The sequence below is a fragment of the Anser anser genome, assembly GCF_964211835.1.
Source record: "Anser anser genome assembly, chromosome: 6".
In the NCBI taxonomy this organism is placed as follows: Eukaryota; Metazoa; Chordata; class Aves; order Anseriformes; family Anatidae; genus Anser; species Anser anser.
The window spans coordinates 1,118,651-1,145,576 of NC_139726.1; the positions used below are offsets into that span (position 1 = coordinate 1,118,651).

Consider the following 26,926-nt stretch of genomic DNA (forward strand, 5'->3'; position numbering starts at 1 on the left):
GTTTAATTACAATCTCAATTTACGTCGGCACGATATCCCAGAAAACAACGCAAACTAAAATAAATAAAGCATGCCCAGATAAGTTCAAAGTCATGTGTTACTGCCACACTTAATTCTTCACACTCGCAGCAGGTTACTGCAGTGCTCATCTTCATAATGGAGTAAACCTTGTTCTGTATTCTTTAAGCACACAAAACTTAAAATATTTATTTACTTTTTATTTTTAAGTATGTGACAGGAGCTTCTTGGGCTAAACTAGTGACAGAGTGCCTTCCACAGTCACTGGAGCTCAGCGCTATCCCCCCAAAATGCCTTGAGATGAGCGTGAGCAGCCTTCCCTTGCCGGCAGCAGGCGCACAGATGACTCTGGACACCTGGTCACTGGTGCCTGAGCCGGGCAGAGCCGGGCTGTCGGGGCAGGGACTTCTGCTGAACCCTGCTGAACCCCTGTCTGCCAGGGCTCACCAGCATCATCAGGCCTCCAAGCCACTCTTCTGGGCCAGCTACGTCCCTCTTCTTACTTTGTGTAAGCACTCGAAGCAGTCTAACAACCTTCTGTGAGCAGCAGAACCATGTTACTGCATGACAAACTGTGTCGATGAATATTTCCTACTTCGTTAATTTGCTGAAAAGGAGATCCAAGTGGCCTGTCATCGGTCTCACAGGGATTTAGCAACTGTAGATTTCAACTGTTACTATCAATTTATATTTACTTTTTGTACCTTCTTCCGCTTAGGTGACACACCGCGGGACTCTTCATGCGAGCCAATGATGTCTTTCTAGTTGCTTCTCCCCTAAAGAAAAGTTTGTATTTATGACTATGCCTCCCTCCCCCCTCTGCCCTTTAGCCGATGTCAATCCATTTTATGTTACATTTATGTCTATTCCGCTTCCTTTCTTTCTTTAGACCTCAATCTCTGTACAAAGACCTTAATCTCTGATGTGGAACTTCGTCAAATGCTGTCTGGAAGTCTGAAGGCAGGCTGCCCACCGCGGGAAGTCACAAGTCCTCCAAAAGCAGAGGTACGGCTGGGCTGGGGACATACTGCGGGCCTGCTTTTGCAAAGGTTTCCAGGCAAGGCCAGGCTGCAGCGAGCAAGCTCCTGTGTGTGCTCACAAACACACCTGCTCTGTGCATTATTTCCCATTAATGCAAATCACCTTCCACCCAATGCAATTTCTTCTGCTGTGAAAGTATGACAGTTGCGAACAAAATAGCTCAGCTAAAATTGGTTGTAGAAGGGACTTTGGCCCCTGTATTAGACCACATATAGAAATCTGGCCGTGATCTTGCCTTAAATATGAAACAGAATAACAACAGCAACTTACTCCTTCTCCACATGGTCTGTTTATTTATTTATTTCTTTTTTCAAACAGGTTGTTGCTAAATAACCAAATCTATTAAAATTGCAAGCTGATTTCAGCATTACCAGACCCACATTGTTTTGTGGGACAGTTTTGCTTTATGAATGCTATTTATCTAGTCCAGCTTTTTCTTCCTCCCCTAAGGTTTTCCAAGGGAACACAAAGATAGAAATTTTATACCAAATGGAACTGTTGGACAGGAGGTATTCAAGTGGATCATCCAATGAATACTTGAAGGTGAGTTTAATTCATGATTTGCAGTGCTGTTAAAGACATACCAAGTGTTATTTTTCTTGAAGTGCATTTGTAAGGAAAAATTAAATTGATGGCAGGAAAAGTTTTTTTTTATTGTTTTTGTTTTAATATCAGATTTAATTTGTTTAGGACATAAATGTTATCAAGTTTGTGCAGAGAAGCACTTGATGTCTATGACGTACTGTTAGTTTTTGCCCCTGCCAAACATTTGGAAAGTCTCTTAATCTTTGTGTGGATCAGTGTTTATAAAACAAACAACGCTTATCAGTTGGTTAGAGTGAGGAATTTTACAGCCTTTGCATAGGAGATGTCTTGGAAGTACCAAGAACTTTGGTGCCTGCGGTTTCTTGCTAACAATTCCCCTTTTCTGTCTCATCTGTGATTTTTTTTTTAAATGTTTCTCCTAAACAATAAGAAAAACAGTATCACAAATCACAAAAATGCAATAAACAAATGCATTTATAGGCCTCCACTTCATCACACCCTGCTTTCCTTCCCACATGCCTGGCTAAACAAAGAAAAAAATGAGAAGCTGCTTTCCCAAAGCGGGACAACAAAAACAGAACCCACTGAAAGTGAGGCAATGTCGTGCATTTTCTTTACTCTTCAGCTACTCGTTCCGTACATTTCCGTAGTTTCTCATCCACACCTACATGAACTTGCTTACTCTGTTGTCAAATGCCCCTCTCTCCAGCTGAAGCCTTGCCGATCGTCAGAGTATTGATTCAGCCCACGAAAATATGTTGCATGTTGCAAGTGGAATTTGCCCTATGGCCTTCAGCTCCCCCTCTCCTGTGACCAACAGTATTGTTTTCTCCTGTTTTCCCTTGTGCTGGTGAAAGCTGCTTTTAGCTCGCTGCAGACACTTGGTTCTGAGCCAGTGACAAGTTTCCTTCACGCCTCCGTCTTCTGTGGAGCCAGAGAAAAAGCAAGGCATACCATTTTCCTCTGCAGATGGACACAACCAATTATTCCCAAATCCCCTCCCAGCTCACCCAGACGTTGTCTCCGCTTTTCCGTGAGCAAAAGGCGATGCCTGCTTCCATGCCTGCTGCAGAGGGTTATCGTCAGATGTTGTGGTGGGATTTAGAAAAAGGCTCAGTTACTTTTATGGCCTCTAATAACATTTGTAGCTACACAAAGTAAAGTAATAATAATGGTAATTAAGTCTCATGCATCAAAATATAAGCTGATAGACAGTGAAAATCAGGGAAAGAACAGTATCCCATATATACAGCACAGCGCAGGAGGCAAAATTTGACAAAGTTTGAAAGGTATTTGACTGTGTTAATTTATTAGTGAATGTAGGAATCAGTATCCTGAGCTAAAGGCATGCGAGCTTCCTCTACTGGAGGAGGAGCTGGTGATCTAATGGCATTGCTGATATTTCCCTGGGAAGCACGTGCGGGAGGTGCAGCACCTCCTGGTCTGGGTCCTAGTTCTGCTCTCTGTCCCTGTGACGTTCAGCATCCCCCCTCCCCGTGTCCTTTGCAAACACTCGAGGACTGTTGCCACAGCACATTCCCATTCTGAACTCCCGTGGCTTTGCAGGCATGTGTGCTGCAAGGAGCATGTCACGACCCTTCTGTAAAATCGGGCTGTGGCGCTCTGAAAAACCTCAGCAACATCTTGAAAAGGAAAACCTCTTAAAAAGTTCCTCTCATCACGAGACAGAAGTTCTTCCCGTGTGATGCTGCTTTATCAGTACTGTGCAGGCATGTACGAGGAGGTTTGGACGGAGGAGTAGAGAAAGTTAGAAAAGGGCTCCAGAAAACGGGAGAGACCAGTGCCGGGCGCTGAGGAAGGCCGTTCTCCATTTGGAGCCTGGTGCCAGGACAGGGGACCCGTCCCCTCCTGCATGGGCGCCGGGCGCTGCGCTCACACACCCGCCGTGCCCGAGGCGCTGCTCTGCCCGCAGCTCGCCTGCGCCGGGCGGCAGAAGCCCGGCTGCTGGAGGGGCCGCGCTGCTCAGCTGCTCGCGGGCAGGTGCGAGAGCCTTCGCCGCTCCTCCGCGCCTTCCTCTGCGGCTGGATAGCAAAAGTGTAAAATGTGGTTTCCAAGCAAGATGAAGGTGCGGTCTTGCATCAGGACAGCTCTTTTCTCTTTTCATCATCAGCCAGTCATCAGTCTTTGGGTGATGATCTCTTTTGTTGTGAGCTGTGTTAGTATAGCCAAGTTAACCCCAATTTTTGCCTTACCTTCAGTAAACTGATATTTTTTTTCTGCTGAAAGTTTAAATCTTGATATATTTTTAGCTGTAATTTTGGTGTTGTGTCATTCCTAATAATAAAAAGGTTAGCAGATATGTTCGTTGATATTCTGCATAAGAAATGAATAGGATTTTTTTTTGCTTATTTTTGGAAGCTGTTGCTACTATTGCCAATTCATCCAGCACAATGCTGCTGTTTTAAACATACTTGCAGAACCCATTCGTTTGTAGGCAGCGTTTTCTCTATTTGACGTATATACATGCACAAAGACTGGGGCTATAAGGAAATGAAAATTGGTTGGATTTCAGAAAACTTTGTCTGATCCTATTAAAAATTATTCTTACCGAATTGTGTGAATACTGCATGAAAATGAATCATAATACCAGAAAGCAGCAACAGGTGAAAAATTTAAAAAAATAAAATAAAATTGTCATGCTATAATTTCACGTGCCAATATTGCTCAGTTCATATTTAATTCAAATAGAGCCTAAGCCTGTTCCTTCCTTCTGTTATATTGTTTTATTAGAGAAGATGCTAGCCTGTATTAGCCACTTATTAGATAAATACAGGAAAACTGCTTGTCATTTATGGGTTTATCCATTATCATCTCGAACATCGGATAGAGTAGCCTGATTTCAAAGTGACAGCTGGTGGAACCTCTTCTTGATACATGCTAATCCAGTTTTTATTATGGAAAAATTGCCTGTGCTTTCAGACAGTGAAAGGCAGTTACGAGACATAGCTGCTGAGGGTGGAACCTTATGATCTCTGCTATAACAACCTAAAAATGAACCATTATCTGCCAGGGTAATAGCATCCTGATAAAATATGGACATAAGATAATTTATGGTGTGAGCACGTCAAAACGTACAGTTACTCTTACGGTCTCTTTCATGCGGTAAATAAAAAATAGCTCGTTCTGCAGTGACTCCAATTCACGTGATTAATGATTTTGTGGGAGTGGACGGCGGTGCACGTGCCTTTGGCTGCATGTGAGGATCAAGTGTTGATGTGAAGATGCCTCTCGGCTCCGGGACCCCGCTCAGCTCTTTGCCCTGGGTGGGAGGAAGCACTTGAGGTGGGTAATGTGTGCCCCCCCCCCAGCGTGGGGAGGAGGAGGGTGACGGCCGGTGCCCAGGGGTGCTGCAGATGGGGCGCGGGTTCTTGTGTGGCCACCTCGGGCAGCTTAGTCCAGAGAGCCCCTAAAGTCAGGAACAGTCGGAAGGGCCCAGGTAAATCTCCCAACAGTGTCAGGGGAGACGTCTGAACCTGGTCTGGAAGGAGGATGAGGGGCTGAGCTTCAAAATCAGAAATACTAGTGACAGTGAGTTGCCAAAAATATCGGGCGGCTTCTCCTTTCCAAAATCCCAACCAAGACAGGGTAATGCTGCTTGTGGAGAGCGAGGAGCAGCTCGCTGGGGTTCGAACTCCTGGCTGACAGATGGGTAGATCAGCTGGCTATTTCATTGTTCCCCAATTATTAATTTATCACTAAACATTAAAACAGCCACTAGATAACAAAATATCATTTAATTGAGAGGATAATAGATGCCCTAACCCTCACTTTCCCTTTCCTCTGTGCATGTATCAGATCTCTCTCTCTCTAATGTGTCTGTCCAGTCTCTGATTTAACTCAAACAAGCAGGTTTAAAATTTGAATTGGAAAAGAATCCATGCTTGACTCACTTTCTGAAGCTTAAGTAAAAAGTTTTATCAATGCTAAGAGTTTGTGAAGGTTAAGTACCCCTGAATGTACAGACCCTTAAAGACACTGAAATGAAGAAATATTCTCAAAGGGAGCCAGGTGTTTAAAAAAATAAAAAACGCACACACACAAATTGCTCTTATGGCTGCCTCTTCTTTTTACTTTGTACAAATTATTTGCTTTACCTCTGAATACTGTATCTGTATCTGTGATACAGTTTTACCTATCTCAGCTAGGTTTGAGGCAAAGCATCATGAAGTTTTGTTTGTGTGTGAATGTCCCTCTGCATATGGTGTTTTGAGGCTTTTAGGAGAAAATATTAATATGTTTAATGAAAGTATAGATGAGCAAAATAAAGTGGTGGCTTGGAAGGAGCCTTGGTTTTGTCAAAGCTGTGTTGGGCTGTCCTCCCATATCAGGCATTTTTTCCAATCTGAAATTGTGTTGATTACATCTCACGGTGATGTTGACAACCAAAGTTCAGATCAAGCTCCTTCAAAATGAAGTTCAAGCCTACACAGAAACAAAGCAAGCCATCATTTCTAACGCTTGATCTCTGCAACCATGGCTGCTGTAAACAGATTAAAAAAATGTTTCATAACATATATAAAGAGTCAATCTGCTCTGTATCTCAATACCCCTATTGCTTTTATTTTATTTTTTTTAAACTGTTGTTAAAAAAAATTCATTGGCAGTGTCCCATGAATTTCACACATTACCTAGAACCTGCATTTTCCAGAGTGCTATATTACACTATTGCGTTACCAAGTAAATTAAACTTACAGCATACCCAATGGGAATGAAAAAATGGAAAGATGAAAAAATCAGTGCCTATAAAATTCCTTTTTCAGTATTCCATAAAATGGTTATCCTGCTCTGTAGGCATGAAATGTGTATTTCAGCCCCAGCATCCCCTTTCCTCTCCCTGTTAGAAGTATTTCCTATCTATCCCAGAATTGTTAGTCATTGCAATCATCGTTTAAGAAAAATATTTAATAAACTTTCCTTGATTCAGTTTTTTTAAAAAAGCATAACGAAGTTTTATTGCTATTGAATTTAGAGAAGAATATAGATTTTTAAAAAATTATTATAATATATATATGTATTTTTAGAACAGAACTTATGGAATTATGGAACAGAATCCTGGTATTTAAAAAACAAAAACATGCTATTATCACTGATGGTCAGCGACACTGCAAGCGGTGCGCCCAAACCCTTGCCCTTTCCCAGGCCCAGTGCTTTTTCCCAGTGCTTTTCCCAGGCCTTTTCCCAGTGCTCGGGCACGCAGGGCTGGGGGGACCCTGCCTGACACCCCGGGAGGGACTCGTGCGGGGCCGTGCTGTTACCAGGCGTGGGTGTGACGTGCGGTGCTTGGGCTGGATTTTTGCTTGTGTCAATTAAAGCAGCAGAAGGAAAGAAGGAGTGAAGGAATGAGAAGTCACTCTCAATCCTGATGTAGAGCTTCGTACTTGGGACTTGGGACTTGGCAGAAGTCCTGTTAAAACGGAAGATTTTAGTCTGTTTATTGTCGGAATTATAGTGATAGTTAGGGTTGAGTATTAGCCAAAAGCTGAGTACCTACCTGATTCCTTTCAGTTCTTATTCAAACACCGGAAGATCCACACAGGCTATTGGAAGTCCTCTCCAGAGTGGTATTTATGCTGTCTGGATTAGACTAGGTGGCGTGCTTTGATCTTAAAGGTTGGACGTGGCGCTTAGGGATGTGGTTTAGTGGGTGACATTGGTGGTAGGGCGATGGGTGGACCAGATGATCTTGGAGGGCTTTTCCAACCCAAATGATTCTGTGATTCTGTGATCTGGAACATGCCAAGTCAGCGAACTGTCGTTGTGTAGCCAGAGGAGCAATGTGCATGTCTCACAGGTGTAATTCAGAGAGTTACTGATGGATGGATGTGTAACTGGATGTGTAAGTGCAGGTCAGCGCTGCCCCAAGTAAGGATTGAGGAAGGACCAGTGTGGTGCAGTTCGAAAATTTCAAAATATCAGCAGGAGCCAGGATTAAATATGGCTTCAAAAAGACGGAGAACAGTTGTTTTTGGTGAGGTCGTCTTGTGTATTTTAAAATGAAATCAAGTGTGCAAACTCAGAAGCAGTTCTAGATACTCAAAAAGCAGCTGATTTAAGCTTCCAGAGATGATCGGTCCCCGTTCCACGTGGTACATATAGGGTCTATACGCACACAGACATTGTGTGTGCTGGGTTACAGGGTGGCCTTCTGAGTACAGAACAGCCCCTGCAAAGCAATTTGTGGTGGAAAGCCTTTTGCAGGCTGCTCAGCCATCCTGATGTGGCTGACAACTTGGTCATAAACCCCCTTTTTTTTTTCAAAAAGAACCATGCCACTGACTCATAGAAAATTCAGTTTTGGGGAGTGTTTAGAATTTACTTTGTTGGGAAACTGGCTACGAAGTAATTTGATGATTCTTATTAATATTCCCCATCCCCTTTGCTGTGGCAAATGTGGGCTGCTCATGTCTGAGAGGTTTTGTCCTGGGCTTCAAAGTGAAAATATGTTTTCGTTTGTGAGAAGGTTTCCCATACACAAATACAGCGCATGTCATTTTCTAGGCTGTATATATACTGTATGTATTATTTAGTTCCTATTACTGTAAAACAAAAGAATCGTAAACCTTAAGAGAAGCCTGTCAGAGGGGTACTGCTGGTCCACCAGAAGCTGGCGATGGCTGCACCTCGCTGCGGGCTCGTGCCTTTGTTCCCGCATGGGGACCGGTCCCGCAGGGCACGGGCTCAGATACACACAGGCATGGGGCTGAGCTCAGGGTGCTGTTTCTTCCGTGAGTCTGAATTTCCTGGGTTTTGTGGATTTAACGTATTTGAACACAATTTTCTGTGATTTAATATGAATTATTTCAGATCAGAAACTGGAAGGGAAATAGCTGACACTCTTTTTGCTGCTGCTCCCCCCTCCTCTTTAAAGGAAAGAGCTTTATCTTAATTAAAGTTTAATTAAGGATCACGTTTGGCAGTACTTTTCACACCGATCTACACCAGCAGATTTTCTAAGGCTTAACTTTATCGTGCAGAAAATCCTCTTTTATTACTCCCAACCTGTTGTAAAAGCTGTTGGCACAGAGCGATGGCTGCTTCATTCAGTGGCCTTGTTTGCCGCTGGAAAATTCCCAAGTCTCCAGAGATAGCACCACTGTGGTTCAATTTAATATCTGTCCTATCACTACAAGACTCTAGCTCATTATTAATGATACTATTCATTAATTTCTTGTTGGGCTGATGTTGTTATTTATTAAAATATTAAAGAAAGCTCCTGAGACACATACATAATGAGGGACACCTCCATTTCATGAGCTATACCAGCTGAGGGAATGAATATAGCGTAGATTTACCCACACCACCATACTATATCCCTCCCTCATTAGTCCTGCTACATCTCTGAGTGACACTGTAAATTCATTTTGTGCACTGTCCAATCGGAGCTTAATACAAATGTGGGGCTCTTTTTTTTTTTTTTTTAATGAGCCATTCCTATGCAAAATGAATTGACTACTGTCTAACTCATCTAATCTGCCTGTATTTGGGGGAAGGACTAAATTGCCTATATTTATATAGGAAATAAATAAAAGTTGACATATTTTTCCCTTTTCAGTCTTGCATTTGGAAAATTTCAACGTAATAAATTCTACATTTTAAGAACCTGCCACCTTAGTTAACTAAATCCCAGCATGACATTTAAACGTGTGATGGTTGTATTTAAAAAAGCCTCAACAAGCAGTTTGTGCACTGCGTTGGTCATTTGATGTGTCTTTCCTCCCGCACCCAGGTACGGCATACAGAAATTCCCAGGGCTCTTGATGTATTGCTCACCCTTTTAATCAGAGAGATTTCCGACCGTGTCTGCTTTGAGCACATGAGGCCGGTCGGAGGAAACTGCGTATGGCAAAATAAATCCAATAAACTTGTAATTAATTTAGCGATGATGTCACATTTTTATTTTGATTATTGGAAGAGGGGCTGGTATTAAGGGTCCTTTTTGGCTGAATGAAAATGATGAAATCTGCATAACAATTGAGGTAGCATCTGAAGGTAAAGTTTTAATTTGTTCTATATGGTTGTTATTTCCACCCCGTGCAAATAATTACTGTGGTGAAGAAATACCTCGCTGTTATAAGAGGATTAACTGGGCATAATTGCAGCCTGTTTCGCTCCCTCCTTTAATAACGGGCCCTCTCAGTCCACGCCCAGGGCAGCAGCTTTGTGCGCCCAGACGCACCTCGAGGGCTTTGTGCTGCGAACCCGCAGCCAGGTGCTGCTGGCACAGGCGGGGTGAGCTCCGCACCGCGGGCAGGATGGGTGGCACGGGGACAGCCCCCGTAACTGTGCCTGCCACGGGGGCTTAGAGCCGCCCCGTCAGGGAGCGCTGAAGGCTGCTTGGCAGCCAGCGTTTCTTGAGAAAATAAGCTGCTGGATGGTCTTCTTCCTTTGCTTCTTGTCGTGACGTACGAGGTTCCTGATGTGACCAATGTATCGCTTTAGCAGTATGTGTGCGAATTTAGAAACTCAGCTTGTTTAAACAGGCCTTTATTATATGTTTCTTGCTAACAGTCTGGCCAGCCGGTGTGAACTCACTCTTAACTTCGATTTCTCTCCTCTTCCACCCCCCAGAAGCTATATTTACCAACCCTCCGCTCGGCAGCACTCCGCAGCAGAGCTGTCCTCCCAGGTGAGGCTTCAGCCCCTGGGTGCCGGCAGCCACAGGGGTCGGGGCACAGTCCTCTTCAAGGGGGTTTCCAGTGGCCGTGCCGTCTTTAATGCGCTTTGGTAGTCCCATGCCATGGCCTCCGGCACAGCTCGCTGGGGAGGAGCAGTGCCCGGGAGCCAGGCTGCACGTTCCTTGCAAGGGAAAGCAGCGGGAGCTCGTTGCCTGAGCTGGGGTCGGCGTGAATGGCTGGAGGTGAGCAGTTCTTGTGCTGCTTGCTGCGGTGGAGGAACATACATTGAAAGTATGTCAGCCTGAGGTAGAGAGGTCAACAAACTTGTATTTTTCTCTGCAATTTCATCAAATTAAATGTGAAGTATTTTGCTAGATAGATCGGAATTTGCTTCTTCAATAAACGTGAGAGGATGTTTTCTGAAGACACTCCATGAGTGTTTTCAGAAATCCCATTTAGGCTTTGAGATGCACGCGACTCCCTCGCAGCAGGATTTGCCATGTGCCTTTGAGAGCTTGATCAAGCAGCATTGTATTTTTGACAACTTGCTTAATACTCTGTTCACACCTTCACAATCTTTCTAATGTGTGTACCGAGACAGTGTTTGACTTGAGGTCACCAAATGAGATAGTGACAGTCCAGGAGAAATTGTGGGTGAAATTTTAATTTTGTCTGGCATGAGAAAAAGTATGTTCTGAACCTAAAAACGAAGGCATGGCTCTTGGCTTGGTAGAAAGTATTCCAGTGAGCCTGTAAGAGCTGTAACCTGTGTTCTTTGTGCTCAAAGTCAAAGCTCAAGTTTATTAATGATAATTAAAAAGATTGAAAAGTCTGGAATTCCCCAATAGCAAAGAGCGGATTTAATAAGACTTCTGAAAGGAAACAGATTCAGAATGCTGTGTCCCTAAGATCTGAGAACATTTGGGAAAAAAAAAGAGAGAAAAAAAACCTAAAACCCTCTCCCTTGTAGTCTCGGAGAGTTGGTGTCTGGCCAACTGTGTTCAGGAAACTTTCTTCATGTACGTTAAAGATACACGGGCTCTGGCGATCTTAAATGGCGAGGTTTCTTGGACAAATGGTTGAAGGTCAATGGCACGATCAGGGTTGTTGGTCTGTTTTCTGATACAATCTTTTCAACACCATTCCCTCAGTGTGTTTTGGCCCAGTGTTTGTGCAGGTGCAGAGCTGCAGCATCACCAAGTCAGTTGTTAAAAAGCATTATGGGATGACCCCCCCACATTCGTCAGGGGGGTTGGAACTAGGTGATCTTTAATGTCGCTTCCAACCCAGGCCATTCTATGATTTTATGATATGCTAAATAATAATATATTTTATTATTTCCATTTAGCTTTCCAAGCCTTGATAGGTTTCTTCAAACTTCTTTTGCAAAAACGAGCCCAGAATATACTTGTAATTTGTCATATTCTTGTAGCTCTGGAAGCATCAAAAGCCATGCAATGGTCCTAGGCTCGTGTTTAAAAATCAGTAGCAGTGGAACTGCTAAGCACCAGTAAATCCCCGACTCGCCGTCGAGTTGTCTGCACTGTGGAGGTGCCAGCATTGCACCCGGCACCCAGCTGCAATGGCGCAGCAAATCTGTATCAGCAAATGTGTCTGGGACAGGCCTTACCATGAAATGAAATAGCTGCTGTTGCTGCTTTCGGATGGCCAAGGGCATTCAGTACAGTGCTGTAATTAAATGGTCCCTTCCATGTGATCGGAAAAAATCATTTGTGAATTGTTGCACGAGAAACCGTCACAGCAACATAACATTTTTTATTTCAAAGGCTGTGATTTTCTTTACATTCTTTCAATTACCTGGTAAAGGTTTTAATTGCACTGTGAGATGTAAGCTTTTGCTGCAAATGTGTTGCCAAAACAACTGGTGTGCTCGTCACTGCTGTTGCCTGTAGGCTGTGGAAGTGATGGCTTGCCGGAGGTCTCGGAGGCTCTGCAGGGAGGGTTAATAACTCCCGGAGAGATGGGAGAAAAGAAAGAATTTTATGTCTCCCACAACCTGCAAGGCTGGGAAATGTTTCCTAGTGTAATTTTCTTGAAGTTAAAGTTGAGGTTATTAAGGTTCACTTAGCAGATAAAGTTTGCCACAATTTTCTCGGTCTCTATGATAAGATGACAAGATTTCTAATTTATAAAACCAGAACAGTATGTTGGGGGCTCTGAACCATGCTCAAGGGATGCACTGAGGTACTTCGAGCTCCTCTCTTTCCCATGTATTTTTATTTACAAGGAAATTTGAAAGCAATGTGCTTGAACTTCACTCAGTAACCCCTCAGAGCTGGTTTCAATTTGTTTCTTTGTAAATAGTCCGTGGTGGCTGCGTAGCTGCCACGAAGCACATGGTGCTGCAAGTTTTGCTGGCAGTACAGCTCATTTCAGGCTTCTGGTGCCCTGGACTAGCGAGTTGCTATATTCCCAACCATTTCACGTGTGGTCACTCTTGAAGCTGCTGAGAAAACAGGTTACCTTTCAGAGAAACTCACAATATCAATCTGGAGAAATAAAAATGCTTTTATATGGAATTTGGAAGATTATTACATTTCTGACTTCATGACCAATTTCCATCGTTGTTTCGGTGCTTCACAAAGCTGAAGGGGTGCGCGGTGTGAACGTGCATTAGTTTCATTATGAACACATAGGAAGAGCACGACCAGGAGTCCTGGGGTGTGCTGGAGATGATGGAGATCTCTTGTAACGGCATCGTTACAATGGTAAGCTCTGGAATGGCATCGTTACAAAAACCAGCCCAAACAGATCTAAAGCTCAGCCCGAACCACCTCGTTTCCCACTCCCATGGTGGTCGCTGCAGGGAGGGGATAAAATGCCGTGGAATGCCTGAAGTTTTTATGCAATTGTACTTTTCTATCTAATTTTATAAATTTATAATTTACAATCTGCTTCATAACACTATATATAAGATCTATGGATATGCAATATTTCCATTGTTTCAAATTAACTTAAGGCTAACACAAATTATACTGGAATTTTAGCAAGGGGTGGGAATTCTGCTGCTTCCCCCCACCCAACCCCACAGACACACGTGTGCTGGGGACTCTGCTGTGCCACCAGGACAGCTTTCCTGCTAACCAGTTACCTGTACTTAGAGAGGAGAGGTATTTCTAGTGCAAAAATATCCTAAAACTTCCACCTGGTGCTGGATAGGCTGGAGCGATGGGCTGGGGTCAACTGCATGAAGTTCAACAAGGCCAAGTGCCGGGTCCTGCACCTGGGCTGCAACAACCCCAAGCAGAGCTACAGGCTGGGAGATGAGTGGCTGGAAAGCTGCCTGGCCGAGAAGGACCTGGGAGTATTGGTGGATAGTCGGCTGAATATGAGCCAGCAGTGTGCTCAGGTGGCCAAGAAGGCCAACGGCATCCTGGCCTGTATAAGAAGCAGTGTGGCCAGCAGGTCGAGGGAAGTGATTGTGCCCCTGTACTCGGCTCTGGTGAGGCCGCACCTCGAGTACTGTGTTCAGTTTTGGGCCCCTCGCTACAGGAAGGACATGGACGTGCTCGAGCGAGTCCAGAGAAGGGCGACCAAGCTGGTGAGGGGTCTGGAGAACAAGTCTTACGAGGAGCGGCTGAGGGAGCTGGGCTTGTTCAGCCTGGAGAAGAGGAGGCTCAGGGGAGACCTCATCGCTCTCTACAGTTACCTGAAAGGAGGCTGTAGAGAGGTGGGGGTTGGTCTATTCTCCCACGTGCCTGGTGACAGGACGAGGGGGAATGGGCTAAAGTTGCGACAGGGGAGTTTTAGGTTGGATGTTAGGAAGTACTTCTTTACCGAAAGGGTTATTAAGCATTGGAACGGGCTGCCCAGGGAGGTGGTGGAGTCACCATCCCTGGAGGTCTTTAAAAGACGTTTAGATGTAGAGCTTAGGGATATGGTTTAGTGGAGTACTTAGTGTTAGGTCGGAGGTTGGACTCGATGATCTTGAGGTCTCTTCCAACCTAGAGAAATCTGTGAATCTGTGAATCTGTGGATCTTTTTGGTCTTTGCCTAATAAATTAGGGAATGCTTTGGTATCACAGATTTGTAACCCATACAAGTAACTTAAATTATGATCAAATCAATTCTTAACCTTCTTTCGAATAAACTAAGCATAGTGAACTTCTCACGTCTCTCACTGTACAGCACGTTCTGCAGAACGTAGTCATTCCTGTAGCGCTTTTCAGGAAGTTACATTTTCTGACATTGTTTTTGAAATCATGACCGTAGTGGAGGATAGATTGTCCCATTAATGGTCTTGCTAATGCCACACACATTGATAAAATCACCTTCCTATTTCCACTTGATACTCAGTTTTCTGTAACTGACATACTAGTTTAAGAAGTAGGGAGAGAATAAAAAAAAAATATTTCTTGCAATTTTGTTAGTGCAAGAGAGCAGCTACCTTTTGTATCAGCTGTGTTTGTTGTATAAATGAGGGAAAAATAGCCATTAACTGGCCTTAAGCATGTACTTGAATTTCAGTAAGTGGTTTCTTTTCATAACCAAGAACAGATTACAGAACAGACTTAGTAGCTACTGGTTATGGTCAATTTTTAAAACATGCACACTTCATTTGTAAGGTTTTCAAAAGCTAAGATGGATATCTTCAATTAAATACCCAATCATCTAAACTCATCCAGTGTTTGATTTTTAGGTCTTACTGCTTCATACAAGCTAAAGATGAAAAGACATGCATTAAAAATGTATAAATATGCTCAGTTACCCAGCCATCCCTAATTGGCTAATACCCCTCTACATACTACGTAAAAGTAGATCACGACTTAAGAAGACTTTTGTATACTGCACAGATAAAATGTATTGATATCTTGAACAAGTTTCATAGTAGAAGAAAGCACAGCAATATATCTGAAATAGCTCTTTAAATCTCAGAAACGTGTTAGTTTTAGATACAATGCAGCCTTTTTGATCATTGCAGTATACTTAACCATCGAGAAACACACGTTCCCTTCCCTGCTCTGTGGAAATCAGCTACAAGAGCTTTAGGATGAGAAAATAGCGGCTGAGGCTCCCTGGGGTAGGCAGTGCCCACTTTGTTTTGAATCACGCACATTAGAAGCTCTACTCACTGCTGTAAATTGATTCTGAGTGCACCTCTACATTAAATCTTGCCTTCCCGTTTTCAGACGCTATCGGTCCCCACTGGAACGTAGTCATTGCCGTGCACGTGGGCATCTGCTTTTATCGTCCTTAGCAAGAAATGTACACAACAAAATAATGCAGATTCGGATCCGCGTTGTCATGTTTGTATCCCTAGCAGCACTGGGTTTCTGGCTTTTCTCTTTCCATTTGGGTGCTGGAATGTGAACATTTTGTGTATTTCACAGCTAAAGCCTTTCTGCCGCGGTTTAAAGTCGCCTTGAGAGCACCTATAAAATAAGCTTATGGCCTGAGTTTCTAATGAGTGATTGAGTTGCAATCAGAACCTGTTCAGCAGAGAGCAGTAGAGACGTGACTGTGTTAATATGTCCTGCTTATATTTTTTTTCCTTCTGTAAGTGTAATATGTTATCCATACTTAAATTGGAAGGTGGAAATAAATGGAGCCTCTTACTGAACTCTAATCTTCCTCAGTTGCACATGCCCTAGAGAATGCAGCACTGCTTTTCAGGAGATAATAATTACAGCCAAAACGATGTTCTGCGAGCTTCCCTTATCTTAAATTAGGATAAGATTAAGGTCTAAGGACTCTGTTTGTGTTAGGTTTTCAGAAATAATGGATGTATAGTTCAGATTTCTTCAGCATTCTGGAATATTTATTTTTTGTTGGATTTTTACTTCTTGCCATGCACTTAACCTCTTATCTTTCATGGCTGAAAAAAAAGTAAAGGTATAAATCTGTTTCTCCTCTTCAAATTTTGGTTGATAGGTGTTTCCAAGTATGGATTTATATGTGTATATATATATAAAACTCTTTTTTTCTAGGCATTTTTTGCTTTCAAAAATATTTTTACCATGAAAATGCATATAAATAAGAAGTTCTTTGTCTGAAGTCACTATTTATTCATTCTAGAGTTATGCAGAAATATAGAGGTTCATATTCAGGATGCATGTGTTATGTGTAGATTCTTCAAGACATTGAACTCTAACACTCTCCTAAATTTTAAAATACACCCAAAGAAACGGTTAGAACTTCCAGAAAGTTGCAGGAAGAAAAACGCAGGACTTTGCCTATTTACCAAAGCCATCTGTATGAAAATCATTTTTATTCCCTTCTTTTCAAACTCGCTGTACATATGTTATGTGACTGTAATTACGCTCCTCGGGGTGTGCAAGGCAAAAGGTGGTAGTCAGGTGAAAAACAACACTGGGAGATTGATGATACTGTGTTTTGCTAATACAATGCAAAAGATGCTAAAAGATTATGACGCTCACATTTGCCTGTTCTATTACTGTGGTCTAAATGTTGTTTCCTCAGTGACTTCTGACTGATATTTCACTTATCTCAACTGTCTTTATTAAAAAAATGATTAAAGCCCCCCAAGAAAAATGAAAACAGGAGAACAAAATAATCTCACCCTCATTTTCTATGAAACCATTTTAAAGGCTCTCAGGACATTGTTTTTCATCTTCAGATTAGAGACGTGTGCTCCTTCAGATAATCTCTTCTGCATACATGATGGGCTAATGCTACCGACCAAGGTGCATAAGGGAGCCTGAAGATAGGAAGTCAACTAGTAAAATCAAGGTTTTGATGTGCTTTTAATTGGACAACAATGCATTATTGTCTGTAAGTTTCCTGTGGACAAGGTCAAGTAAAAACATTTAAAAATAGATTTTAAATGTAAGCAAGTCGTTTTGCTCGCAAGGTGAGCAAAGTCGTTTGATTAGCAGTAGTGGATTATAATAAAGCTCACATGTCATTTATTTCCTGATGACTGTAATCTAGGTTCTGCAAAATGCACAATGGCTAGAAGACCCATAAGTGCTAATTTGGGTTGGTATTTTGCAAACATTACTTGTTTCTCAGTTGTTGGGAGCTTTTCAGTTACCTGATCCTGGGGAGGACAGGACTTGTGGGTCACCCACTGCAAGAGAGACTTTGCTTGCTGTGGTTGGACAGTCTTCACTTACCAACCTTCAGCTCAGAGCAGCCAATGTTCTGTTTTCCTGTGGTTTTCTGTGTTGTTTCCCTCTGCTCCAGGTTTCTGTGGGTCAGTTGCCCTTCAGGGATTGCCCACGTGCAGCTGCTTCCTCGCGTGCCATGTCTTATTGCACCCCTCATCCCCGCTGCTGAGCCCCAGGGGCTTGCTGAGCAATAGCAGTCCTCTTGGAAGGAAAACTCATTACAAGTGAATGGGATGCTTTGAATTTACGCCCTTTCACTTTTCAGCATCTCATCGCTGGCTGTGTTGCATGTTCTGCTGTTTCCTTTCTCCCGTCCCCATGCAAATGCTCTTCAAGACACTGGTTTGGGAGCACGCAAATAGCAACGTCAGGTCATTAGGCACTACGCTTACATCTTTTTCATCATTGTTTCCTTTTAATGAAGGGAATTTGGGCTTCCATGAGTATAACAACCACATCAGCTACTGTATTCAAGATTTATTCAAGTCACCTTTTTATTGATGAGGACACTGGGCCAGCCAGGTGTAGAAAGGGTTTTGTTTGGTTGTAGCTTGGAAAATGAGTCAGTTGTTCCTGTAACATTGTCAGTGGCCGGGGGTACCTAAGTGAGAGGCACCTCTGTGATCATCTGGCTGGTGAGTAAGAAACCTGCACCACGTCCTTTGCACCTGCTGTTTTGTGTGTCTTTTGCTTTGTTAGCTCTTTGGGGTCGCCAACGATCTCTGCTGCGCATTTAGTGCATTAGGTAGCGGAGTTCAGCCCTGTTGACAGTTTGGTGAGCACATATTGAGGAACAATGATGGTGATGATTTGGGCAGAAGAACGATGATAACTCTTAGCACCATTTCTGAGTCAGAACAGACAGAGCAGAGGACAGTGATGTTGGGTAGTCCTGATGAAATGCTGGAAAGTAATTGAAACTACATTTGATTTCTGGATAAATGTATGGAAAACTTATTTCCTGTTTCAGAAATACTCCTATGTGAAGACTGGGCTTATTTGGGCTATTTGTTGGGTCAATCATTTGTGAAATTAATTGTTTTTCTGCAACAAACATGAGTGACTGATGTTAAAAAGTGGAGGAAAACACCTCAAGACCTTTGAACAACTGCCCAAATACAAAGTTGAGTGTGGAGAGGAAGTAATATGCCACTGATACAGGAACAAAATATTGCAACAAATAGCAATCAAAACCAACCAAACTTTTAAAATGAAATTGATTAAATATGGCTTTCTTTCTCCGTGTTGCTTGCTATGAAATCCGTCCAGTTCTGGAATCTGTTGCTAAGACTCTTCTCTAGCGTTACACTGCCTCCCCGCACCACGTGAGCAACCTGGTGGTTGTTAGCCCAGGTCTGACCTCACAGCACTTTTGTTTTCCCCAGTGTAAGTCCATGCAGAGTAACTGCAGGACTCCATAAGATCTTTCGTATCTCCAAAACTGTCACCCAGATGTGAGTCTGTGAGTTTAAAAAATCGGATGTGAAATTCACGGGAAAAAATGTCAGTAATTTTGCAGGGACAAAATCCTTTGGTATTGTTACAGAGGCCCTCTGCTCTATCCCAGCTTAGCCTCGAACCCTTTTGTTCTGCCGCAGGGAGGTCCATGGGGACTGCCACCTGAGCAGCACGGGCAGGTCTCCCTGCTGTGCCTTGGGCCGTCACCAAGACAAGCTCCGGCAGCGCTGCGTTCCCCTGGTTCGGTGGCACCGGCAGTGGTCAGACTGGAGGGCAGCCCCAGCTCCCCGCAGCCCCCTGCTCTGGGCAGCCGCTGGGATGGCTCAGCCTTCTCGGCAGTCCCCGCACTGCCCACACCTTGCTGCCTGTTGCTAGTTGTAATTGTTTCCTCTTGCTGCATGCTGAACATTTCATCTGAGACCGTGACTTGCTTAATGGATCACAAAGATGTTAAATGTAATGGAACTACCAAACTCTCCAGAACTAAATTTTTTAACATCTTCTAACTACTGCATGCGGATGTTCTGTATTATCTCCTGCTCTCTCTTCTGGGACAAATTTGTACCAGGGTGCAGCTTAACACAGAAGTGAAGTTCATTTTTTACTCTTGCTTCTGATTTGCAGTGACCTGCAGTCACTGAATGACTTGCCACAGATGTTTCATGAAAAGCGCAGTTTCAATAGTGCATTTCTAATATGCCCCTGCAAATAAAGCAGAAGTAGTCCATAGCGTATAAGCTGCAAAATGATGAAATCAGGATGCACTTACATCAGAAAACACATAGGTAGTTACAGGTAACTGTACAGTGTGACTCGTATCTTGCATGGAAATATGTTGGAATTTCTTGGCATTATAGGTGTGAGTTTGACTTATTTGCTCTTTGACAAATGGGTATTTCTGTGCACCTGGCCGCAAATATTACACCTATTATGGCTGGATTTCTTTGTGTTTGTTTTCTTAAGGAGATATTTTTAATCAGCTTTATAAAAAATAGATTATTCTTTTAAAATATTTGGTGGCCCACAGTTTCTCATTTTGCAATGTATGTCATCTTTTTGTCATCTTTTATTTACCGGGAAATTCCTAGAACTTAAAAGTAGACAATCTTTTCTGTTTCCTCCAAATATGAAGAGCTAGTATGCTTTAAAAATCTCCCATTAGGTGTTTGATTCCTGCTGTAGGCAGGCATTTTTTTCAGTATTTCTGATGTTGGACTAACAGAGACACTTTCAAAATTTCTCAGTAGCTTTGCTCCCAAAATATCAATGCCCTTATTTTGACTCAGGTATGATTAGGACTGCTGTCACTTATTACAGATTAAAATCACATTCAAAGTCTTTGCGTTTTGAGCTTTACAGTAATCCGGGCAAAATCACCATCACTCATCTGATTCTGCACCCCCTTTTTTTTCTAAAGCTTTTTGGCACCTGCGTGGAACTCCTGCTATCTGATTTTTTTTTATATGCTACTGCCATTAGACTGAAATGATTTTTCTTCAGTTTGCTCAAAGACAGATTTAAAGTCAGGTCCCAGAGGTAGCAGGAAAGTCGATCCCCTAAGCTACTCAGTCATTGTTTGCTTTTTTACATGTAATATCCTATTTCTAAGCCAGAGTGTAATTTAAAATACAACACACACTACATAAATACATCCTTTGGAAATTTTGTAATTTGACATTTAATGGAAATTAACTGCTTTTATTGTCAAGTTTTGTTGCACCCCCAACCTGAAAAACGGATAAACCTACTTCATATTATTTAGAAATATTTCCCAGTCTTTTCTTTTTGGCAGAGTTCCTTGACTTTAAATCAATGTAGCTATAAAATAATTCTGTTGAGCTCATTTAAAATATACCCAAAGATATATAATTGAGAGTACAGTAGTTCACCTTAAAATTAAATCTGTATCTCTCACCCCGTAGTTATTTTTTAATACCCCTTGAAAACACGCAGATATGTAGGGAAATACCAGTTAAACCTTCATATTTATTGTAGAGCTGAGAACAGCAAAGGGTTACTTTAGCCCAGCCATTGTAAGTATAAGCAACAGGACTCCATTGGCTTTAATTTGTCCATGTCTTTCATTTGATACTACCAGTATTAATAGCTTTGCAAGGAAATTCTGCAGTCATTAATCATAATAATTAATCAGATCCAATTATATTGCATATAAATGCGAACAAATTGCTGAAAAAATAATGATCTATCACCAACATGTCACAAGGAAAAAGAGACTAAAATAGTAATTAGAAGCAGGGATTTAGTTGTGTACAAGTACTCTGCAACTGATTTTAACAGTATGATGGTCTGATGATGTAATTAGAGGAAAGAAAGTCTAGCAGGCTTTTGCAGCAGACCCCTTAATGACTGTGCATCTCAGAAAAATAAGAAATCCTTGTATTAGTGACTTTTTTTGCATTCACCACTAATTTCTTGTTTTTTTGTTTTACAAAGAATATTAGAAAAACATGGCTTCAGGCATTTTAGACCAAATATGCCTTGATGTACTTCAAAAATTTCAAAAGTCACCCTAAAATTGGGATGGAGCAGCAATATTTTCCTCTATTAGAAGGGTGTCGTTTAGTATAGATCTGTGCAGGTCAGTGGAAATATTCAAGTGGAATTATTCTATAAAAGGGACTTACATTTTTCTTTCACTGCCATGCACTGTATAACCAATTTTTGTTCAGACCAGCAAGGTTTTATTTTTTAATCTTTTTTTCCCTTTAAGTCACATTTGCATGTGGCATAAGACGCTGTGTTGCAGTTTATCCACAACCAGCCACCCCGCTTCTGCCCCCTGATTCCTTTCCTTCATTCCTTTTCCTTCAAGGCAGGTTTTCAGTGGGGCGTTTGGTAAAGCACAGTTTTACAATGTGCTATGTTTTGTTATGCACGCTGGTGATTAGCACACGCTGAATGAGCATTAGAGCATTCTTTTTAGGAGAAACACCCCCAAATCTTTAAAATGCTCTGCAATGGTCCAGTGGATTACACTTGAAACAGTTAACTGAAGATTGATGAGCAGTTTTATGATAGATTTTCTACTTGAAAATAAATGTTAAGTTCATCATAGTTTTCAATACTAAGCACTGCACTTTACTGCCTTTGATCTCAGTGTTGTGACTACTACAAAGAAATAAAACCTTATCTTACCTTTTCCAGCATCTACTGCAGAAGACCTCAATAATGCATAAGAACATCTGGAAGTACGGTAATTTCAGCTATCAGAGATAAGAATTGACACAAAACAGGTAAACCCTACAAAGTCATCATGTTGAAATGAGCTGATTAAGGTCTGGTAACATAAAACATCATGTATAGTGTTTTCATGCTTGCTACATCTTCCCATTTTATATATAAAAAAGGAATGCCAATTATTTAATCCTTTTCAGTGTATTTAATAGGTTGATTAGCTGGAAACTATATTATATTTTTACATAAAGAGACAGAAGTGACTGCAAATCTATCGCCATATACATCTATTTAGAGTTAACTGTGAGTTCATAGAAAATACATGGGCATAGTAAACAGGGTTTTGAAATGACAATTTTTTACTGGTTGCAAGTGCTAATTGCTAGTTTCTCAAGGGTATAGAATTAATCACCTGCTAGATTTACAGTCTCTAGGTTGAGACCTGAGGATGGAGGCAATAAGAAAAGCTCTTGAGGGACATATCATATGGTGAGTCTAAATATCAGTCTCTATGCATATGTAAATTGGCAACAAAGTTTTTTCAAAGCTCAAGTATGCTAATTTCAAACAGGCAAGACTAAAGCTAGCTTTTAGCAGCTGTTTAACGTCTGCCTGTGGGTGGTAGAGAGAGCTTAAAATACAAGCAAACAGTGGTGCATAAGTAATTAAGCAACATTTTGCTGGGCATAAATAATTCTGTTTATATTGCTCTTTGAAGAGTATAGAATACAAAATAACAGATCAAGTGCACCTTTGGTCACCAGAGGTTAACTGTTCTTCCTCTTTACCTTTTCTTCGGTTCCACATTTTTTAGGGGAGAATTAAATGAGGGTCAATGCTGTTCTCCGTCATTTGTATATTAAAGAAGTTCATTTAACGCTGCAGCAAAACAAACGCTTAAAAGTTTTTAACATGCCATTTTGGCAGTTCAATAGCTGTTCTCAGATAATTTCACTTCCTAGAATAAACTTTCCTTATGCTGTAAAGTGGGTCTGAAATGGACATTTATCTATATTTAGAGCACTGCACTTTCACCAGATTAGACAAAGTTGATAAAATTATGCTATATGTGCTATTTTGTTAAGTTGTAAAAATCAGTGAGTCAACTCGACTATTTTCAAGGTCATAAGGCTGTTGATAATCCATAAAACAAAATAGCCTGACTTTTGCAGTCCTTATAATTTAAATTATTGCATGCATTAAAATAATAAAATAGTTGTCATTATGATAATCTCCTAAAACTCGGAGTTACTGATGTGACTGAACACAAAATGCTCATGTAATTTTGATGGTTGCTCTGAACTAGTAGAATTGACTAAAAGCCTGAAGAACTAGAACAGAGAGGTTTAAAAAATATCTCATTTGATTCAGTAAAGACCTTGAAATTAATCAGAAGGAAGATGAAAGATTTAACATGATTTGGAAACATCTAGTCTGGAAAAAAGGATTATGAGTACTAACTGTGATAAGAGCTGGGATTTTAAAACTTGGTTTTGATTAAATGTTGATGGTTTAAGGAATTAATAGGTAAAAGCGCTAATGGTTACTAGAGGAAATTCTCTGTTCGTGTGTGCTATGTTGCTATAGCAAAACCTCGTGCACGTGTTACCTCCTTTTAGACAGAACGACCGGTTTGTTGTCCTGGGGAAGACGGACAACCAAAGAGAGGGGAAGGAGGGGTTGTGCAGCGGCAGCACTGCTTGCGGAGGTGTTTTGGTGTTGCAAAGCCGTGTTGGTGCCTGTCCCCTGGGCGTGATTTCCCGTGTGCCGAGCCGTTGACGTTCAGAACCGTGGAGCGGGCGATCCTGGGCCATGTGGCCCGGTGGCGGGAGGGCTCCTGCACGTCCCATCCATTTTTGACACCTCCCCGTCTCCTCGGCAGCTCCTGGTCTGCCAGGGCGGCTGGCGCACGGCACGAGCATCGCTGGCCCCGGGTGGCAGCAGGCCCGGGCGCCCTCCAGAGCACCCTGAGACGACCCGGCTCCGGGCTTCTTGTAATTCAGGCTTCCCCCCAGGATCTCCTCACCTATTTCTTTTAGTTTAATTATTCATTTCCTAATTCGCTCGCCTCTCCCTGCAGAACGCGCCTGGTAATTTGTCATCGTGGCTGAGCAGCGCCGCGTGGGTCAGGGAGGAGGTGGCAGTGCGCGCGTGGAGACGGGTGGGGAAGGCTGGCTGTGAGCCCAGCCACCGGCACGGTACAGCTCGGTAGAGACCCTGCCTTGGCCGTGCCTGCATCTGGTGCTACAGAAATGTTACTTTACAGGCTCCGAACCATTAGAAAGATGTGGTGTGCAACATTGGGAGGTAGCAGCCGTTTCTGCCTAGTCGGAAATGGAAACTCTCGTCTGTCACTGCGAGGGCACCCCATACAGCGAGCATGAGGAGAAGGACTGGGTCTGGTCCTGAGGGCCAGTGGTGCTAAGTGAGCCCGTGGAGTGGAAATGGAGCAGAGGAAATCGTTCTGGATAGCCCTTACTGGTGGCCGTGTAGGTGGTGGTGGCTGTGACGCTGGGTACGGGCTGAAGAAACCCGTAGGTAGGGCAGTGTTCTCTGCATAAACGTGACGAAACAGTGCAGGAAAATGCAGATGTCAGTGGTCCTTGGGGCACTGAAGGAAACAAACAAAGCAAATTTTGGCTATGCCAGTTTCAAGGTGTTGTGTATTAAACCTCAGACAGAGCTGAAAATTCAGCTTTTTGCTAGATTGCTGTCACAACGCTTTCTTTGTCAGAATACAGCTCTTTAAATTTGTTCACACTCTAAAAGAACATTACATTTGCCAATGTGTAATTTTTACATTTCTGAATTAGTAGCACATATTTGCTGTTTTGATGATAGTTGTCATTTTCTACCCCTTTTTCTAAAGCTTCTTCTTCCTTGCCTATAAATACAGTTTGTTCAGGATTTTTGCTTCCCTGAACTTCCTCCCTTCCAGCTGTCCTTGGGTGGCAGTGGCTGTTCCACCTTTCCAGCTGGAGGAAGCCAGTTTTCCAGGTACATTTGCCTTTTGGCACCTCTGCATCAAGAGAGGCAAGCGGGTAGCACTAGAAATTCTCTAGCAATGAGGATACCTTCGGTTCTGTAACGCTCTGGCCAGATGAAGAGGTGATAGACGTGTCCACGTTTATTTTTATCTTAAAAAGGAGTTGGTCAGCACCTTCAGTCTTCCTTCCAGTAGGTGAGCAGCTATTCTTTCTGCTGGGTGCTTTTGTTCCCCCAAAGAAAAGGAGCTGCCTGTCTCAGAGACAGCCAGCCCCGCCGGCGAGCCGCTCTGGGCCGCGGGTGTCCCGTGGGTGGGGAACCCGTCCTGCTGTCCTGCTGTCCTGCCGTCCTGCTGTCCTGCCGTCCTGCCGTCCTGCCACAGCATGGCCTGGAGCTGCCTCCTCCTCGCCTTAGCCTCAGGTCCCCCCTCTCTTTGCTCCCCACGTGGAAGCAGCACCGCTGGGGGGTCCGCTTCTCGCGGGACGTTGTAAAGGCAGGCTGCGGACACCCGGCAGAGAGGCGTTTATCGATCTCCTTAAAGATTTTCTTTCTTAATCCATGCAATTTAGGGGCTGTTTTCGAAGTCCGTGCAGTGGGGAGATAACTTAAGAAAAAGGAGGAACGAAACAATCCCTGCATCCTGTCCTTTATTGGCTCTGGGTCGGGGATTTTTTTTTCCTACGCTTTCTCCCTCCTGAGAAGATTTTTTTTCCACACCTTGTCTTCCCTTGATAAGGAGGAAAACGCTCCCCAGAACACAAACCGCAGCCTCCCGCTCCCTGATGTTTTTAGAAATCCAGAAAGACAAAATAAATTTCTTGTTTTCCAAATGCTGAATATCAATCTCACTCGCAGTTAGCAATAAGAACCAAACTGAAAAAAAAGCAACAGGAAGAAGATGAGAAAAACATAATTTGTAGCCACGCTGCTGGCTACCGGAGTAAGATAATTCTTGTAGGAAGGTTGAAACCGATGAGATGCCGTGCCAGGTTTGTGTTCTGGGCTTTCACTTGTGCAGTAGTCACAGAATCTTAGGAAACTCTTGGGTGTTTTTCATTGACACTGTGAATCCGGTGGCACAGAGAGACTTTCCTTAAGACATTTCAGCTTCGATTCACACCCGCGTAGGCACCTGTCTTGGCAAAGCACCACCTCTTCAGGCTGGGCTCTTACGTGTGGGCTCGGCTTCCTCTAGACGCGGTAGGATTTTTATATATATGAGCGGGGAGAATTTGTCCCTTAGCTTACCTCGGAGTAAAAGGATCATCCGTTACGGAGGACAATGGTGTGGCTCTGGAATACTACATTTTAATAGTATATCCGGAGAACAACATCCTGTATTGATTTTTCATTTTATTTTGTTTTTCCTCGGGGCTTTTTTATTGGTATGATTATATGAGTTTGCTCCCACCTGCTACCAAGCGCTTTCTTTCATCTTATAGGCACTAATTTACATAACTCCTAAAAGCAAGAGATAATAACAAATATTTGGCTATTTCATGAATTTTAACGTTATTTTTTTCATCAGGGAGAAATATTACTTCCTACTGAATTTTTGACTGCTGTGTGTAAAGTAAAAAAAAAAAAAAAAAAAAGGAGGGGGAGGGAAAGGAATTTTCTCTCTCTTCTTCTGACAAGAATTTTACATTTTCTTGAACATAAATATTTTATGACGAAAGCAATCCGATTAAAAGGAATTAATCTGCTGCCAGTGCTGTTAGCTTCCCAATAATATTATGGTATTGGAAAACTCCATCCAGTAAGCTAATGGGCATGTCCAGTTAGTTTCTGCTAGTCCTAGAAAGGTTTCTTTTAGCTCTGCGAAACTTGCACATTATATTAAAAAAAAAAGCCCTCTTCAGCTGTCACGCTACTGTGGCAGAATTTAGTTCTGTTCTCAAGAGCTTCCTTGTCCCATGAGTACAAAGACAATAGAACACTATATAGAGAGCCAAT

The 26,926-nt window shown here is 42.6% G+C and overlaps 1 protein-coding gene across 1 annotated transcript in view; it reads left to right on the forward strand.

Annotated features, from left to right (window-relative positions):
• LOC310901687 (uncharacterized protein) overlaps nt 1–26,926 on the forward strand; it is a 134,414-nt gene that overhangs the window by 7,620 nt on the left and 99,868 nt on the right. The window contains exons 2-5 of the mRNA XM_083841776.1: nt 737–804; nt 908–1,023; nt 1,510–1,602; nt 21,956–22,044. Coding sequence (XP_083697902.1) covers nt 759–804; nt 908–1,023; nt 1,510–1,602; nt 21,956–22,027 — 327 coding nt within the window. The 5' untranslated portion in view covers nt 737–758 and the 3' untranslated portion in view covers nt 22,028–22,044. The remainder of the gene's footprint in view (nt 1–736; nt 805–907; nt 1,024–1,509; nt 1,603–21,955; nt 22,045–26,926) is intronic.